The following is an 18,864-nucleotide window of genomic DNA, read 5'->3' as shown; positions in this document are numbered from 1 at the left end:
GAGTTCAGAGTACCTACCTTGACCCTTAGGACAGCATGGCTGCTTTAGATTAACCTACCTTCTTCCACTGAAGTGTTCCCCAGCAGAATGTACTCCCCGTGTCCCCTGGACAGCACAACACCCAGGCTGCAGGCAGGAGGGAAAACAGAGGGCTTGTCAGCAAGGAGAGGTGTAATCCCTAAACATGACGCTGCGTTCCCTGCAATTACAGCCCTTAAAGACATTAACTGCCTCCACAGCTATTAAAGAAAAGAACATCATCACAAGAGGATTAAGTGAGATCCGATTTCAGCACAAGAGGCTAAGGAACCTGTCTGTAGAGCTATGAGGCATTTTTGGTGACAATTTTTTTGGCCAACGTTGAGGGTTCAGGTCGACAATAACATTTCTCAAAGCTGTGCCAATTTCAAACCGTTTCAGTTGGGGGAAAAAACACAAACAAGTTTTTGCTTGATTTCTTATGTGATGTTTTATAATTTTCAGTTTATAACAACGTTTTGTTTAGAGCCATACACCAGAACATAAAACATATTTAGTGGAACTGAAAATTGAAGATGTCCCATTTCTCTGAAATGGAAGAACATGCTTCACCTAAGGTATGGCTTTTGGACTCTGAACTTCAAATAAATCATAATATTCCTTTGGATTGACCCCAAACAATATTTTAATGGCTATAGGAACAAAGAAGTGAGTTATTCACACCACTCTGCTCATGAATCATAGCCAATTTTACGAAGAAAAGGAACCAATTTGCTGTCCCTGATGGCAGACTTCTGATACACTGTATTTGTGTCATGCGAATCCTTGCTCACCTGAAGGGTGTGCCACTGATGTCCGTGAAGAAATAGTCATTGGTGAGAAAAAGAACTCGTTTCTGGAATGAGAGCATGAATAAGAAAGTGAGAGACCATCTGACAGACCAAGAGCATAGTGATGATGGGGACCTGGGATATACATCCCCAAGGCTAAGCAAAAGCAGTTGATCACTACCAGCCCTTCACACCCTGCTAGGGCTGGCTGGAGGCGGGGATGAATGTGCAGTATTCAGCATATTCAGCAACTTGTGACTTTCAGGATCCAGGCAGCCACTCTGTCTTTCCATCTAGGGCTTCAGTTAAACCTTTCTTTGCTCTAGGGCTCCTGCACAGGCTGCAGGAAGGGGTGGGGGGAAGCTGCCTTCCCCCTCGCACCCTCTGAGCCAGCGCTCTGGGGCCCTGCTGCTCTTTTGCTACACAGAGCAACCTTGATGGCTTTGCACATCATCATCATCCCAAGCAGGAGGGGGGGCTCAGTAAGACATGTAGGAAGGAGAGGTGGGGTCGGAGGAGAGGCAGGATGGCAAACCTACCCACTGTGTGGGTGGGCAGCCGGGGCCAAGTCTCCCCACTCCTGTGGGAAATGCTGAGATTACTGATATTTGCTTTCACGCCAAACCGGGACAAAACATTAACATATTCCAATTTTCTTAAAAAACATCAGTAAAAAAAAAAAAAATTACTTTTTCAAATTGAAAAAAAGTGCTCATTCAAATCCAAGCCTGTTTGATTCACATGAAAATGTTTTCTTCAGACTGACATTTTAACTGAAGACATTTCAGATTATTGAAAGCTGCTTCAGAACTTCAGCTGTTTGCCAGACTGGCCTTTTCCTGTAGGAAAGTGTTGATTTCAGTGGAACTCTTTTCCAAAGGAGAAAAGTTTTTGGAAAGTTTCTATCCAACCCTTGTGCCAGTATATGAACCCTAATATATTTAAAATCCCAGCCCCAGTCTGAAAACGAGGTGAGAGGATGTATGTGGGAGACAGGGAGTGAACACAGAAAACTCAGTGTTCCCCAGGGAAAGTCGTGCCTGCTCTAACCTACTCAAGCTGTGCAGCGGTGGAAGTGGAGCGAGGCACAAAGGGTGAGCCAGCACCGGCTCCAGTGTGTCCCAAGTGGATGGGCTGATAGGGTTGGGGGTTATTGTTAGGTGAGGAGGTGGCGGACGCCTCAACCCCTTCCCTCCCCTCTCTCTCTGCGCATGGCAATTGTGTACTGCTGACCATCAGGGTCCAAGTCTTTTGCTGAGCCAAGATGTTCCAAAAGTGCCGTGATACCCCCAAGGAACATGGCATGGTTGTGTTTTGGTGGCTGTGGGGAAGGTACAAGAGATATTAAGTCCCCCTTTCCTTGCCACTCTGATCTGATAGGGGAGGGGGAAAGGCATGGGGAAGGAGACCTGCGGGTGTAGGCCTGCCCCTGGGGGAAAGGACGCAGTGGAAAATGACCCAGGGGCACGACTACTCTGAGACCCTTTCCTTCAGCAGGGCTTGTTCCGCTCATCCTTTGTTCCCCTGACCTGCCCCTCTTCTGCACATGCAGCCACTCAGCACTTGCGCCTTGTGGGAGGGAGGGCAAACCTCTGTTTGGGCAGGGGGAGGGGATGGCTAGCCAGCCCTCCCCAAGACAGCTGGAGGCATCACCGCTTATCCGTGGGAAGGAAGAGAAGCAGGGGCACCCTTGAGCCGAGCGGGGCTGAGGATGATCAGGCAGGACTTTGCTACGTAGCGCAGAGCGAGGGAGAAGACAAGAGCATGGGCATGTTGGCACAGTGACAGGGTGGCTGACTACCAGCACCTGCCGTCTGGGAACATGTTTATTGCCAGTTTTGGTATTGTCACTGTACTAGGCAGCCAGTCCTGGCTAATGCCGTTATGAGTGGTTTGCCACAGCTCCTACCCATGTCCTTGCTTTTTTTGCTTTCACAGTCACAACCCTTTTGTACCCTAGCTGCAAGCAAAGGCGTTTTTGCCACTAGATCTCTCTAACGACTGCCCTTTGTCTTTGGTCCCTATATTTCCCTCTCTGTCTCACTCTGCTCTCAATACCTTCCTGAGATCAACCTGGGGAATCAATGTTTACTTGGCTGACAGATTAATTTCTATCCCCTTGACTTGGCCCCTCTCTCTGCCATTTGACTGTCTCATTGTCTTTGTTAGAAGGTTTTGTCAGCACTTTCTTTGTTTCAACACTGCTTTTCTTCATCAGCTAGCAGAGTGCAAGTGGGAATTGCTAAGTTTCACTCTGGTTCTTGCTCCATGTGTATTCTGATAACAGTAAAACTGTCACATACTCAGCTTCAGTTTCCTATTATGCTTCATAACGCTTGCAGGATTGCAGAATAAAACAGGTAATATCTCTTACGAAGGCTACTTTTTGTTAATCTTTTTTTTTTTTTTTTTTTTCCCCTGAGTAGGGGAGCAGAAAGATGTCCCTAAAATATTGGACTAAAAAGGTATCTTTGTATGACTCAGCAGAAATGTTATTGAGGATGCAGAGACAGAGAAAGATGTTAAGCTAGCAAAATAAGCAATCTAGACTTACAAAGAACAAATCTTGCTGGAAAACCCTGATTGCTTTTCTGACAGAATAGCAAAGGTAATGGATGAAGGGGATAAAGGATATGCAATGTATCTAGGTTTATATAAAGCACTTGAAACAGCTTCTCATGCAAATCTATTCTAAAGAATCAGTTAAAGTGAGCTTAAATAAGATGTGGAGTGGGAACCAGCTGCAGTACTGTAAACAAAAAGAAACAGTAAACAACAGAGCATCGAGGGAAAAAGATCTAATGAGAGGAACAGACAGACTCTGTCTAAGGAGCCCTTATGTACAGTGATCTGTAAAACAAAATAAAACAACAGTTCTCCATACCCTAAAAATTAGGAAGACCGGACAAAAAGGAGGAGTGGGATTCACGAAGAAAAATAGCAACTGGAAAAAATAGCTAAGAAACAGGGAAACCAAGGCAGCTGTTCTGGTGCAGCTGTGGGAGGGAGGAAGAATTGAAGGGACAGCAAAAAGGAGATCTGGGGCACCCTGCTGAGGAATATCCTATTGCAGATACAGAGCACCAGGGAAACAGTACTCAATTCAGTCAAACCCTGGTACTCGTGTACCAGAAATGGTACAAGAAATAAGGGAACAAAAATAATTGCTGAACTGCTTGGACTGAAAAGTGTGCAAGTATTTCAAATGCAGATGTTGGCAATGCCCAGGAGAGGAAGGGCAAAGCTGTTGACAGGTACCTGATAGTTGCAAACACCAAGAATAGAGAAGGAGAAATTAGTTACAAGATCTAGCAGCATGACCGTTCAGAGGAAACATAGGGTGTCTTCATTAGGAAATGGCACCATTTCAGCAGTGACTGTGAGCCTTCGGTTTGTTGGAATTGGTGCTGACTGTGGCTTAGCACGGGAGCACTTCGGCCAGCCTGATCACTGAAAAAAATGCTCACTATAAAAGACGGAAAATTTTCCTGAAATGTGGAAGACTTCTGGGCAGCGTAACTTGCAGGACTCTGGAATACTTCCTGACAGGAAGTGATGAAAGCCAAAATCTTTAGGAGAGTTAAATAAACCTGAATGAAAAAGTACCAGTGAACGTAAATGTACAAGACAATTTTGCACTGGTTCCAAGGGAAGATGTATAACCCTAAGTTAGAGATGGTGGGGAATGTTCAAAAGTCTCCATTTCACTAGGACTTTTTGTAAAATGTCTGTAAATATTTGCATAGAAATTTGATCCTGGACCTGGATAAAGGAAATCTCATTCTGACAGAGTGAGGGACAAAGTTTTCATGCTTGTTTTTGGGTAGGGAAAGGGAGCTGCAAAATAGTCTCCAAACCTTTTTCTGCCTAGGTCAGCTCAGTATAGCCTTCCCCATTCTAAACTCTTGAAGATCTCCGATACATTTCACAGCCCTATAGACAATGAACAACATGGTTTTTGCCTCTGCCTGGACAAAGAAGGGAGCTGTGAGGCATTTCCAATACCTTTGTAAGAGCAGAACGTCGGTACTTATAAAGAGCACTTCTAACGATGCTCTATTTTATGTCTTTAGCACATGTGTTAGATATGCGGTGAAACAATAAAATCCTCACACTCAGAAATGTTGAACATTAAACCCACATCCTTTGTGGTTCTTCAGCAGCCATTTCCCATCCCCTCTCTCATGTGACCTGAATAGAAGGATAATTTCTTACCCCTTTATCCACAGGGACCTTCACATCCATAGAGAGGTAGCCTGTTTCCCCATTGATCATGGCAGTTCTGAGCTGCAGAGGTGAACAAGATTAGTATTAGTGTCTCCAGGCAGGGCAGGAATTAATAGAGCCGCTTGCCATTAATGTACAGGGGCTGGCAGAAAAAGAGTGACTGTAGGTTTTTTTTTCCCCCCACAGCTCTTTCTTGCTGCTTTTAAACTGAAAACCTGTTCTCAGTGGTCAGGATCCTTGTTCAGTCAGGCTGATAAGTGGTACAGAATAATAATGGCTTATGCTGAAAGCTTGTTGATATGTCTTTTTAGCAAAAGGAAGGGATCTGGAAGCTATGAAGTTGCCAGTCCAAGTTTCAAACTTCATCATTTGGCAGCCAGAAAGTCATTAGCATGGTGCTTTGAGAGCCTGGAAGAGGAGACACCTGAGAAATCCACTAACTCCCTCAGGCTGATTCCAAAGCTCTTGGACATTTTTTAAACTGATTTATAAATTATGGGCTGTATTCAGCACCATTTCTGAGGTGCAGCAAAGCAGCTGTTTAACACAACAAAGCAAGACTGTATGATGCAGGGCAGGCAGCGAGACGACCCCTTTATTCAGTCCAGGATCCAAAGGCAAAATGTAATTTTCACAGTGACTCCCAGCCTCTTGCAAGAAAGAGCCAAGGAGTTTTTCCACAAGGGCAGAGGCTTTGACTTCATGTCCAGCCTACCAGAGCATATCAGCCTACTGCTTCAGCCTGGATAGAAAAAAAAGGTGGGAAGTAACTTACTCATTCACACAAATTGCTTCTTTACTTCCAGAGACAGGCCTCCATTCAGGTGCTGGCCAGTCTCAACTGCCTTTGCTTTACAAGGCCTAAGTTCTGTTTCTTATGGCTGTTTGATGTGGGTTATTTACACACCTAGAATATAAAACTTGTGTTTCCCAAGGTCCATGTCTTGGAAATCAAAACACTGACCAGTACTGTTCTCCTTTTTGGCTAAGAGCATTTGACCTCCTGGCAGAGCTACGGCATACTCTCTGTTCTGCTCTGACAGCCTGCAGCATTTTCCTTGTTTTCCGGCTTTAGTTCAGATATTGTTGCTTCAGCCATATCTTCTTGAATGTCAGTCATCTCTCGTTGCCCCATAAGGCAATGGAGAAGTAAATGAATGGATATCTGAGATCTCCTTGGATCTCCTGAGCTCCAGCTACTCTGCAGGCAGGCTACCAGTGCCCAGCCCCTAGGTGACAGCAGCTGTAGGTTGGTGTCACAACCCTGGCTTGCTGATTCTTCCTCAATAGCTTTTCCTGCATTGAGAAGTCAATTGCAGTCCTGGTGTCTGGGAGCCCCCATAATGCTCAGTCTTTTTTAGGCGGGACACTTCTGGAAACAGCTGGCTTCCAGTTTGAAAAACGTGTAGCAGAGTTTGGACAGAGGGGTGGTCTGGTGCATGCTGGAGCACTCGTTCCAGACACCCCAAACAGCAAACTCTCCTGCTCCAGGGCAATGGGTCTGTGCCATCCCCATCCCTGGTAACGAGCGCTGCTGACTCCTTTCCTCTGTCTGCTTGCATGGTTTCAAACCGTACAGTTTACCTGAGGGGTCTCACAACACCTAGGTGTTCTGCCACTCAGGTTCAACTTCTTTGCAGGCTAATTTCAGTGGTTCTGTCAAGGCTGAAGAAAATCTGTTTGGGTGACATCTTCTAGACTGCTGGGAAGGGTCTCTCAACCCTTCTCTTTTCCCCTCACACCAAGAATAGCCCTGTGTTGCTTTACAAGCAAGCCCAAACTTCCTTACTGCCTGCCTGTACTATTGTGCTTCAATTGGTTATTTTCCAGACAGTGCCATCTTCACTCCCCTAGTTTTCTTTTTAGCAGCTGGCTGTATTACACATCATTAGCACTTGGGCATATTTTTCCAGTCTGAATTTGCTGCTTATCAGTGTTGCTGAGATTATACTGCAACTGATGTTGAGTCTGTCATTGATACAGTATCATAGCTGCAAATCTGAGTGTTGAAATGTTGGCAGCTTTCTGCTGCAGTGGGTGTATCTTGAGAGTCTCTACACTTGCTGAAGTCACACTGCAGATATCGTTCGCGTTACTGAATGTCTCTGTACCCTCAGTGACTGCAACCTGTCTTTCTTCTGGAAGATGCAATGCAGGAACACAAAGTGGCTTTGTTTTTCATGCCTCTTTTGACTTTTTTTTCCCACTGCATAGTTTTACTCTGATTGTCTATGGACAGAAACCTTACACTTTGCATCATGTTTGCATTCAGGTATCTGTTATTTGATCAGACAGGAACCTGCTAACCAAATAATTACCACAGCAAAGTCCTCTCATTTCCTGGATGTTTTTTTATTGTAAAATAGAAAACAGGGTAAAGAGGAGCAGGTCTAAAAGTGTCTCTAGGAAGAGAGAAAACTACAATGGGAGCAGAGCTCCTAGAAGACATCAACAAACCCACAAAAAGCCATTGGCAACCTGCATCTTGATGGTTGCACTGCATGAAAAGCCCCTTATTTTTGTCTTGCTTTCCATGTTTCACACCCAGTTCTGCTCTGTTTCATTTCTCAATTTACCACTCCTCCACTTCCCAAGTTCCTCTAGTGTGGCCCTTTGTACCTGGCCTGCACTAGCGGCAGTAGCTACTTTGTTCCGCTTGCTGGGCAGTTCGTTTGTCCTACCCATTTAAGTGGATATCTATAGCATCAGATCCGTTTATCTCAGCAGTCTCCCCTGTAATCCAGAAGCATGTGTCACACAGCTAATTCTGTCTTACTCCAAATTCAGTTCTTATCTTAGTAACTGAAGTATCTATTCTCTCCTAATACTTCTGAGTAAACGGAAACCAGCCACAGAGGAACAGCTCTACCTTCTCATTGTATCTGGGTTGCTAATTGTGCAACGCAGCAATGTGCAGCTTTTAAAGTGCATGAGTTTCTTGTTTATCACTTTTTAATAATTTTGATCAAAAGACAGTAGAAAAGGTATTTGCTAATCTTTTCCCTCTGGTCAGCTATTGCTTTCAGTGCCTCCACACATGTGCAATAGCTTGGGTTGTTTTTTTTTTCTGAAATGTTTAAGTCCCTTATCCTCTTTGTCTATTAGTAATAGTGACTGCAAGCTTTAATCTCTTTTTGAATGTACTTTGTTCCTTGTTGCAGAGCTCATTAGTTGAGTGGCTTTGGCTATATCACACATACTACATGCATGGGTATCATTGTAGGACACTGCCATACTCTTAAGCTATCTTGGCTTTGTATTAAGGCAGCATTTGGGCCATATACACACAGACTGGCTCCCTGGAGCACCCTCCGAAGTGGTTCCTTCCTCCTGCCAGCTCTTTCCCTCCCTGTTCCATGAGAAGGAAAACTCATACTGGGAAGACAAGCTCTTTGTCCTCTTGTAGACCACCAGCCCCTCTTAGTCAGGGCCAGTCAGGCACAGAAAAAAACAGGAGTGCCTGCTGCTTGCTGCTCCCCTGCCCTGTCCATGTGGGCACAAAAAGTAGAAAGAAGGAACTACAAAAGAGGCTGAATTCACTTTCTGATACTCACTATTTCATCCTGGTCTTCCCATTCCACTTCTGAGAGATCTACGCTGTTGTAGTTTGGCTTAGGCTTCAGTTTCTTTCCTTCTTTATACTGGCATTTATTAAAAAAAAAAAAAAAAAAAGAAAGTAAGTGACTAGATAACTTCCTAAACTAACCCTTTAAGAATTGTTATGCAATTTGAAAAATAGAGGTGTCTCCTTTACCTCTGACTAGGAAGACAGCATTTGTATGCAAGTGCCTTCTCGGTCCCATGCCATGTATTTCTTTATGCAGGCAATGTGGGGCTAGGAAAGTTCAAGTGGGAGAGGCTGATCCAGGAGCAAGGGGCAGGCAGGAACACAAGGCAGGTAAAGGCTATGACCTCCTTCGTGAGAGTATTCTTCTAAATAAATCAGTACAATACACTTGCCTCCAGGAAATCAGTTTTTTTGCCCACAGCTAAGAGTGTAATCTCATTAGCACTATATTACCAGCAGGAAATCTTCACTGATGGGACTTAGGCTTTGACTCCACTGTCAGAAAGGCAGGCTTTTCACCTAGGGCTAACTGATGCAAGGGAGCTATTTCCTTGTAATCTTTCAGGTGCAGGAAAAGGTATGAAGCAGACCAAGAGAGGCCAGTTTCGGGTGGAGAATAAAGCGGTGCCCTTGCCTAGCTTTGCGTTGTCCCATCTTGGAAACGTGATGTGTCCCTTCTCATCACATACTGAAGTAACTACCCTTGCCTGTGGTGTCCCTGTGCAAAGCTGCTTTTTTGAAGACAGCTGCTGTGAAGCCCTTTGGTGGCAGTTTTTTTTGCCAGTAACCACACTAATGCTTGTAGCTGCGTGCAGGTGAATTTGTTCCGACAGGCATGTGTACGAAATGTAAAATCATTGCATGACTGGCTATCTGAGTAACAAGGCCAGCTCTGTGTTTGCAGATAGATGTGTGGTCTGGAGCTCCAGGTGGCACTGTGAGGGAGAAACGTTGTCCTTGTGTCCACTCCCTCCAGTCCCAGAAGGTCTTTGCAGCCTATTGTTCTCTAAATTGTCTCTGACTTACCACATTACTAAGATTAGTGGTACTGGACCCTGCTAGCTTCAGATTCCCAAAATGTCCAACAGTACAGCTGCTGGGTAGCTATTACTGAGGTGCTACTTGTGCTGAATCTTCTTGTAGGAGACATGCCTGAGCGAGGGGAATTGTTTCTTCATCCCAGCAGTGAAACTTTGCATGGACACGGATACACATGCACCCACAGTACAACAAGCACACACAAATACAGCCCTGACATGCACTCTCACGGAGAACAGACAGGTGCCTTACACTTCATACTTATGTGTATGCATATGTACATCTATGTTTGTGGAATTGATTTCTCTGGCCCTCATGTTTCTAGGTGCCTATATATCAAAGCCTGGTAGCCTTCACAGCTCAATAAAATATGAGAAATGAGGAGCATCCCTGAAAGCCACTATTTCCAAGTAAGAAAAGGTTGTCAAATTCACAGCTATACATACCAAAGGACGGAGGTCTGGGTGTGAGAGGATGTAGCCATTGTTGGTGTTCAGAAAGGCGTATCCATGGACACCCAGCTGGAGAAAGAGACATTAGAATAATTAGTGCTTTAACTAGAAACACTGCTGTGTAATGGTTGCCACTGATACCCTGGCACCACCAATATTCAGAAATACTTTTCTTTTAAAGGAATTAACTAGCAGAAAATAGGGTCCATCTCAAACCATTTATCTCTGGATCTCTGGCTGATCAGTCCGAGCAGGCTGACTATGCTTGGACGCACAAAAGAATGGGCAGGTAGCTGATTTGTGTACACATTCAGAAAAAGATGCCCTCCCCTAAAGTCTGATTGTCCTCGTGGACAATTACCACCCAGAGGCAGAATAAGCTCTCCACAGCAAGCACAGCAGTGCTGCACATGAAGTGGGCAACGATGAGGGATGTCGTAAACAGTACAGAAACAGCAGTGACAGGTCTGTATGCCCATCGCTACCTATGCACAGCAGGGAATGAACAAACGAGTATGAATCTCACAGATGGCTTCGCTGGAAACCCGGTTGGTCTTCAGAGGAGCTCTGCATTATGTTTCAGTGTTGGCAAGGCCAGACCTAGCCTAGGCCAATTGTACAAGCGTATAGTCTTAAAATGATTTTTAAGGAATCTCATTGTTTAACAAGAGCAGACACTGGCTGACTTGATCTGCAAGAGATTTCCGAGAGAGCTATTACTCAGATCAAGCCCAGATATAATGCAAATTCCAGCTAAACCCGGAGTTGCTAAAACCTGCTGATAGCCTGCACTTGCCAAAACAAGAGGTGTCTCAAGGAAAACAAGAATGGCTAAGGTTTCTATCTTCAAAAAAATATTGCAAATTTATATTCCTGTAGAGACAATCCTGGAGGGATAACAGTAGGGAAGTGGGGAGGTAAGTCATTTACAATCCATCTGTGCCTTTTTGGAGGGAATGAATCCTGTATTTCACACATCCCAGATCAAAATTTTGGACTCTCTCTATGTGGAGCAGTTTTTTGCAAAGCACTCTGAGCTCAGCTCAGCATGGCAAGAATGAAACCAAGACATTGGATCAGGACTACACCAGACTTCCTTGTTGGCCTATTAAAACTGAAATTTCCCATCCCAGTAAGCGTGATCGTAAACGTACGAGCTCTCAAGGGCTGTACTTCTGGAACTGTTCCTTTGTTACCCATATGCCAGGGGATTCAAGTTGAGGATCCTAGGTTTCCAAACTGGTCTGGAGTTGGAAGAGCTTCTGGGAAGTCGTGTCCTGCCTCTGTTGTAAAGAAATCCTTCAAATAATTTTCCTTCCTTCCCCAGCACTGCTTGGAGGAAAGAACAGTGTCCTTCCTTAGTCCAGAAGAAAGATTATTGTGACACTTGGCCTTTGAGTGACACGGAGGGAGGAAGATTAAAAGGTATTAGAGTACAGAGAAAATAAACGTGCATAAAAATTGAAGCTCCTAGACAAGGTTGCCTCAGAGACAAACCAGTTATCTTTTGCGTGCTGAGTGCATGCACCCTGACTCTTAGTTCCTGGCTTGCCTGAAGGATCATTTCTGCATGTGAATGGTCTGCCCTTCGTCCCTGTCTGGAAGTGCCACAAAAATTCATAGCTTCTATCAACTTTTTCAGTCCTGTGAGTCTTCAGCAATCAGATTTCAGACAACTGCCTAACTGGTAGTAGTTGTCTGATAGTTATTTAAGAGAAACTGGAAACTTGAAATGATGACTCAAATTGCCTCATTTCATGGTGATCCTCGGATGTGCTTGCTGTCTCCTGGTGTGCAGACTGATTGAACAAAAAGTTACTGCGCAGAAATTGCAGCAGAAACCAAACTAAACAGTGCAACTCTGGTGGGGTTTCCTATGGATGAACATATTTTTTTAGACAGATTGAACATAGAGCTAATGGAAAGTTGTTGGACTAATAATTCTGGAGAGCAAATACTCTACCTAGGTACAGCACAAGCAAATGAGAGTCAGCTTCCTGTGCACTGTCCTGCTGAGAAATCTTTATGCTGATCTAGAGGAAAGGAGCCTCCAGGCATGACAGAAAAGTTGGCTTTCCATAGTCCATTCAGTCCTCAGGTTTTCTGCTAAGAATATTGACAGTGAATCTAGGGTGGTTTTTTTGCCAGCTGGCACGGTGCCTTTTGTCCACTGGGAACTGGATATAAAACTTTAGTTCTTCTGAGATAGGCTGTCAGATCCGTATCATCTCTGAGTGATCTAGGTTGGTGACCATCAGGATGCAAAAGTTCCATGACCTGTTGCCAATATCCTGGATCATCCAGTCCTCATATTTCTGAAGCAGCCTAAGAGCTTCTAGTAGTGAATGATTTCCCTTGTGCTATATAGAAACGACATATCACCACATCCAACATCTCTTCCTTTACGTTCATAGTTCTTCCTACAGGCAGAGGAGTGATTTTCCAGTCATGCCTATGGAAGAATGACTAATGACTTTGCTGTGCAAAATAACAAATCACATTAGCTCAGTCTTACCTTATACCGTGGAGCAAGTTTTAACAACTCCCTCAGAGGTACATCAGAGCCCACCACACCCAGGAGAATGCCATGAGATCGCTTAAAAACAAAGGAGAATCCGTTTTCAAAAGCAAAACCTAAGTAATTTTCTACCTGAATACGTATTGTTTCCTTCCTACTAGTCTCTTACATATCCTTTCTAGGCTCGTGTGAATATGTTCATTCGTAACCAGCTAACATACCTCAAAAAGTCTAAAGAGGTTACTCCAGTGTTTATGGAGAGGAGTACTTCTACCCAATATTAGTCAGCATTTTTTACTATGATTCAGAAGTAACATAAAATCACGGAAAATAAGTTTTGAGGGCAAAAACCTGCATTCAGTATGAGTAAAAAACAATAAGGGCAAGGCAATCACGCAAAACAACATGGATCAGTTGATAACTTGGATCAACTACACTAAATGCCAAGTACAAAATTGTTAACCTAGGAAAAGGAATGCAGGAAGTCCCCACGAAATGGGGAACTGGTTGTTTAATAAGCATCTGGGCAGTATGATAGAAAAATGAAACACAGGCTCCCACTGCAGCACTGTGCTAGTACAGGTCAAGGCCAGCCTCAGGTGGAGAAGGCAGACAACTCTTTGTATGACCTGGATGAAGAGTTTATCCCTTGTACAGCAATGGTAAAGTACTGTCCACCATTTTAAAAGGATGCTGAGAAACTAGAAATGATATGGAAAAGAGTGTCTAAAGGGTTTCAAAACCCAGATGAAATGCCCTTATCAAAGCCACCTAAATTGTTCAACTTTATCTTATCAAAAGATAGATGGGTCTGACTTTATTGCAGTGTAGATGATGCTTCCCAGGAGAGGACACCAAAGGGTACAGGCTTTTTAATCTAACAGAGAAAGCCATTATGACAGGAAGGTGAGGCCAGACAAATTGAAAGTCGAATTTAGACACCAGTTTTTAACGGAGAGTGAGAAACCACAATGGAGAGCTTGGGGCTGGGTGTCTTTCTTCAATGACACTTTTGCCAAACACAGGTTATTTGGCTCATGAAGGACCGTCTGTATGAAATGTAAAGGGCTGCAATAAAATGCACAGACTAGACGAGGTAATGATCTCTTCCAGCCTGAAACTTTATGGGTCTGTGATTTAGGCTCAGTTTGAAAATGGAAGGGATAAAACAGGGAGAAGTGTCATATTTAAGGGGTATTTTGAAGAAATAGCATTCAGAGGAAATGACAAGACTATCATTTTGTCAGATAAATTATCAGCCGCACATCCTGCCAGAGGTCTACTGCAGTCCCTAATGGCCAGCTCTTCTTTCAGAGACCCATTGGCTTTAAAACCCTGCAAAGGTCCGCTGCATCATCTCTGCTGGCTGGAAGGAGAGCGAAGCCCGCATTGCACTCACCGTCTCGTTCTTTTTGCTGAAGACTGGCATAGCCACTGTTGTCATGAGCAACAGACTTTGAGCCTGAGATGCAAAAAGCTGCCACAGAACAACGAACCATGTGTTAGCAAATGCAATACCGCAGATAACCCGAATGAAAGGCACTGGAATTCCCAAGGACCCCAGATGTTGGTTACAATTAGCCACCTCCTTGCCTCCCACACCCTTCTAAAAAGAGATGGCAGCACTTTTCAATACTCTGTATCCAAGAGGATCGTGGGATGGATGCTTGCTCGTGTGGGGTGATGGGATGAAAGCCAGTGAAATGTGTTGAAGCAGGAGAAATTAAAGAGCTGTTTTAATGAAGAGACAGGAACCTATAGAAGTGGTGCCACAATTTATACCCACCACACGTTGGGAGTGTAGACATGAGCACTTATACAACAAATGTAAAAACCACCAACACAAGGAACACAGAACAGACAAAAGCAACACAAATATGAGCAAAATCACAAACAAGATATCGTCTATATTGCAAATACATGAATACCACAAATGAGAAACACCACAGGCAAATATTTAAAAGGCACAAATACACACAGAACCTGCTTATATATACTTGTTACTCAAGTATTTAAGCTTAGGAAAAACTGAGACAAAATCATGATGCAAACAGACACAACATGGCAAGCTGTCTCTGTAGGGGATACAGGACACACACGTGTAATGGGGTAACAGATGCTCCCAATACTGCAGAAGATAGGTGCTCTAAAAACACACATGAAAGGAGCCAAACCAGGCAAGATACATGCGAAGGAGCCTCCCAAACATGCCTAGCTGTGAAAAAGACCTAATCTCTTGATTCCAGTAGCATCCCCCTCCCATCTTTCATTTGGTCAAGTAAGTAGCAAGGCAAGAAATGACCTCTTATCTCCATTACTGTACATGCTGGGAGCCATAAGGGAGCCAGTCAATAATCTGTATGGTTGCTCGACAGAGATTTAAGCCTGGTATCTTGAGTTACTGGTCTGGGTGATTCTTTGTGGAAACTTCCCATTCACACCAACACTTGCACTAACACACAGCAAGTAAACTTCTCTGGCACTTACTGGACATTTGGAAAAAGAGATCCGGTGAACTAAGCTACTGCACAACACAGACACCCCTACCTACTCTGAACCAACAGCACAGCACAGCTCTCCAGTACATCCAGCATTTCCTCTCTTTTTGCCAGTGTAAAAGGGCTCCTTCAGTGCTGCAGCCCCCAACCCCCTCCAGATGTACCGGCCAGCTGTGGCTGTGGGCGCTGGTAGTGACACACCAACTGGCACAAGGGAACAGCATGCTCACAAAACACAAGGGTGCAGTTACCTCCTCAGACTGTGGCAGCTAGTGAGAGATGGATGAACAGATGAATGAATACATGAATGGAGGAATGAATCAAAGATGGGAGAGGTTGGGGCAGAGGAAGAGAATGGCAAGCCAAGCCAAGAGGCAAGAGAAATGCAGCAAAAAAGTGCAGGAAACAAATCCCTTGGCTGCCTTGGGAAGTGTGACACCGTACACCACTGCCAAGGGTGGCATGTCTGCTGATAGAATAAACTTGCTGCGTAGTTAGTAGCATTTCTGGAGGTTTTGCTTAGCACTCTCAAGTACCATGTCCCCAGCTATCACTTGGCACAGCTTCTGCAGCAGAAGACATCCCCATGTCACCCTCACAGAGCCACTGTGGCACGGCTGCAGCCTCAATGGTCAGTCACAGCGCAGAGGTTGGGGACGGTCCCTTTCCACAAGAGTCTCCAGAGTATAACATCTATGCACCATGATGATGCAAGCCTGGGTGCCTTGGATGTATTTCTTGGGGTTTGTGTGGTCTTGACTCTGAGCACAGCATTGGGCACTACCATGTGTGACCTGGACTTCCACGTTTCCTGCTACAAAGCTAAGCTCAGTACTCCCAGTTTTACTCAAACTCAGAAAATTCAGGTTTCTCACTCTGGATTTTAAACCTGCAAACTGTGGGTTCTCCCCAGGGCTGTGGCAGACACCCTAAAGCTGCTGCTGGCCAGACCGGAGCCAATAACTTCAGTCTCACAGTGGGATTGTGTATGGAAACATTCTCAAAGTTTCTAGAAGATTTTTCCCCTCAGAGAGTAAAAAGTCCTGAGACCTCAGGTTTGCTTCTAGAAGAGGGGAGTCTGACTTCTTGTCAGCTCTAGCTGTCACAGTTATGCAGACACTTCTCTGGCGTGAATAGTCCAGTGTAGGAAAAAAACTTTATCTCCCTGAAAGCACAGGGAGCCCCAAAAGAAGAACTGTAACATTCTCTTTCGGCAATGTAAAAAAGGGATGGAGACAGAGATTGAGGAATGTCTCCTATTTGGGGAAGTGCAGGGGAAGGTTCCTTCCGTAGTGGCCTACCCCTTCGTCCTTCACTTCTTTGAATTTCAAAGCTGCCTTGGCAACACAACACCATAACAGCACCTACTTGTGGTCCAAATATCTTCCCATAGGGCAGGCCTGAGACAAAGCAAGGGGCATTGGGAGCGCTGACTGTCCGGTCCTTTGTGATGTGTCTTTTACCCACAGGGCTGCTGTGGTGACATTAGGTCTTGCTAGCTCAAGGAATGAAAGAGTGAGCCTGCTTCCCAAACTGAGATCTGTATCTTTGAGTGGCAGGCAGTATGCATTTAGCTACTGGGCTGGAGGAAATAAACCTCTGTGACCTGTATCCTGAGCTGTAAATAATCTTTCCTGTGAATAATCCTTTCGAAGGTAACCTGCTTTCACAGGAGCACTGCTTAAGTCATGCTGTGCCTGTGTGATTAGTTCTGGGCTGCTGGGTCACTGCAGATTCAGACCTGAGTCTGCATACACATCTCAAGTCCAGGAGAGAGCAGAAAAGAAATATTGTCTGTCTCAGCAGAGCAATCAACCAGCTCCTGGTTTTACATAAACTTCAGGTCTCTGTTTAGATTCTGATGCACATCAGATATTTAGATGGGAAGCCAGAGCAAGTTATATGCCTAACATACTATCTGAGTGTCTAACACTTTTGCAAATTTGGTCCATAGGCCCTGCTGTTTGCTGACTAAAGACTTGTGCTGTAGGTCCTTACCGCACTGTCCATGTAGGCTTCAGTCCAAATAATGTCATGGTCGTGGTTGATGACCATGGGACGGCTGAGCACGTGTAGGTACTCCATCACGTTCTCCTGGACATCCGCCAGCGTAGAGATCTGAGTGTAGTAGCCTTCATGGAGAAACAGAGGTGTGAGTCACTCTGCTAACATGTCTTCCATATTTTTAAATGAGTGTGCGTGCAAAGCTGGAAAACTAGGTGTCAAAGACTGTAGCTACCCAGACAGTTTAGCTGCTCTTTACAAATTGTGCCTTGATGTGCCTTGACATGCCTTGTATCCACAGGCTTCTGTGAACACACATTTCTGTGGAAATCTAGAGTTTCAAAGCACTGGCTCTGTTCTTCTCAAAATACTGGACCAATGCTCAAGAGCAGAGTCTCGATAAAACCAGAATCATGCCAAGCAGATGTAAAATGTTGCTTTGGGTCTTAGGCAAAACCATCCACTAATCAGGCTGCCTTTGGTCCTGAAGACCAAGCATATGCGAAGTATTCCACCAGGCTACCCACTTACCCTGCCTGATTTTATATTAAACTCAAACTCTCAGCTTTTCTTCCAGATATTTTCCAGCACTCTAGTGTTCAGTCTGCCTAGCTTTACGTCCAAGAATGGTGACTACTTCCATCTATCCATTGGAAGCAGAACATAAAAGTGCAAGTTACCTGTTTCCAGAGCTTTGTCCCTGCAGATGGACCCATAACAGTCTAACACTACAACAAGGAGTACAGGGGAAGAATGTTTTCAAGTTATCAAGAGGTCCTCAAAATTAGCTGCTTCACTGATTAGAAATGCTAACACAGTGTAATGTCACAAGGACTCTTGCCCTGCTTCTCACCACATGGAGATGATTTGTTGCACTTGGTATAGGATGGAATATGTCAGACGTTAGATGAAAAACTTTTGTTATCACTAGGAAAACACTGCCACATGAAAGGGCTCATGATCTGATAAAGTCTGTGATGTGGGAACAGATTTAGTGTGCTTGAAAACAAGGACTACAAGAGCTATACGTGTGTTGAAAGAGAAGAACCAAATCAGTGAGCCTTCTGCGGAGCTCGTCTGGTAAGTGAGAATTCAAGAGCAAAGTGCATGCTTTTGTTCACTGGTTATTCAGGAGAGTCCGTTCTCACATTTTATAGTGAACCAACAGCACCGTGAATTCCCTGTCACTAATCTTATGGCTGAACATGCAATCTGAAATCCAGGATTTTGTTTCATCTAACAAAACCTAAAAATGTTACGTGTGATTCAAAGTGCTAATAGACGAATGTTTGAGCCTTGAACATTCCCAGCTCACAGACATTCTGCAGGCCGGCAACTCTTGTCTGTCAATTATTTTCAGTAGCAAACGCACCCATGCATTTCATAGTCTGCTGGAGCCACTTCTCAGACAGGAAAAGAGTCAATATACCTAGCTAGTCAGCCCCCAGCTTCAGCCTTCCCTTCCTTTCCCTGTCTAAGCAGGATACTGATGTAGCAAGTAGTGCTGACTGTCTCCAGGGACACTGAGGCCAAGTCATGCCCAAACAGAGAAGTCTTTTTTTTTTTTTTCTCCTCTCTTCCTTTACCCTTGTAGACTCTGATACGTCTAATTGGACTTTTAAACTGTCCTCAAGTACATAGAGGTGACTCACCTACTCTGAATGGATTTTCTCATTCATACCATTTCATGCCAGCTAGAGAGAATACTGGTTTTGAGGTGAGGTTAACAAGCTATTCTGGTACCTCAGTG

At 44.5% G+C, this 18,864-nt stretch overlaps 1 protein-coding gene across 1 annotated transcript in view; it reads right to left on the bottom strand.

Annotated features, from left to right (window-relative positions):
* Positions 1 to 18,864, bottom strand: part of CACNA2D4 (calcium voltage-gated channel auxiliary subunit alpha2delta 4) — a 130,646-nt gene that overhangs the window by 78,161 nt on the left and 33,621 nt on the right. The window contains exons 13-20 of the mRNA XM_086461267.1: positions 17,109 to 17,242; positions 14,012 to 14,089; positions 12,610 to 12,690; positions 10,089 to 10,163; positions 8,591 to 8,677; positions 5,025 to 5,096; positions 813 to 874; positions 59 to 126 (exon numbers count right to left, since the gene is read on the bottom strand). Of these exons, the coding sequence (XP_086317393.1) occupies positions 59 to 126; positions 813 to 874; positions 5,025 to 5,096; positions 8,591 to 8,677; positions 10,089 to 10,163; positions 12,610 to 12,690; positions 14,012 to 14,089; positions 17,109 to 17,242 (657 nt within the window). The remainder of the gene's footprint in view (positions 1 to 58; positions 127 to 812; positions 875 to 5,024; positions 5,097 to 8,590; positions 8,678 to 10,088; positions 10,164 to 12,609; positions 12,691 to 14,011; positions 14,090 to 17,108; positions 17,243 to 18,864) is intronic.

This window comes from Leptosomus discolor, chromosome 1, assembly GCF_034619465.1.
Source record: "Leptosomus discolor isolate bLepDis1 chromosome 1, bLepDis1.hap2, whole genome shotgun sequence".
NCBI lineage: Eukaryota > Metazoa > Chordata > Aves > Leptosomiformes > Leptosomidae > Leptosomus > Leptosomus discolor.
This window is presented reverse-complemented; position numbering and strand designations above follow the sequence as displayed.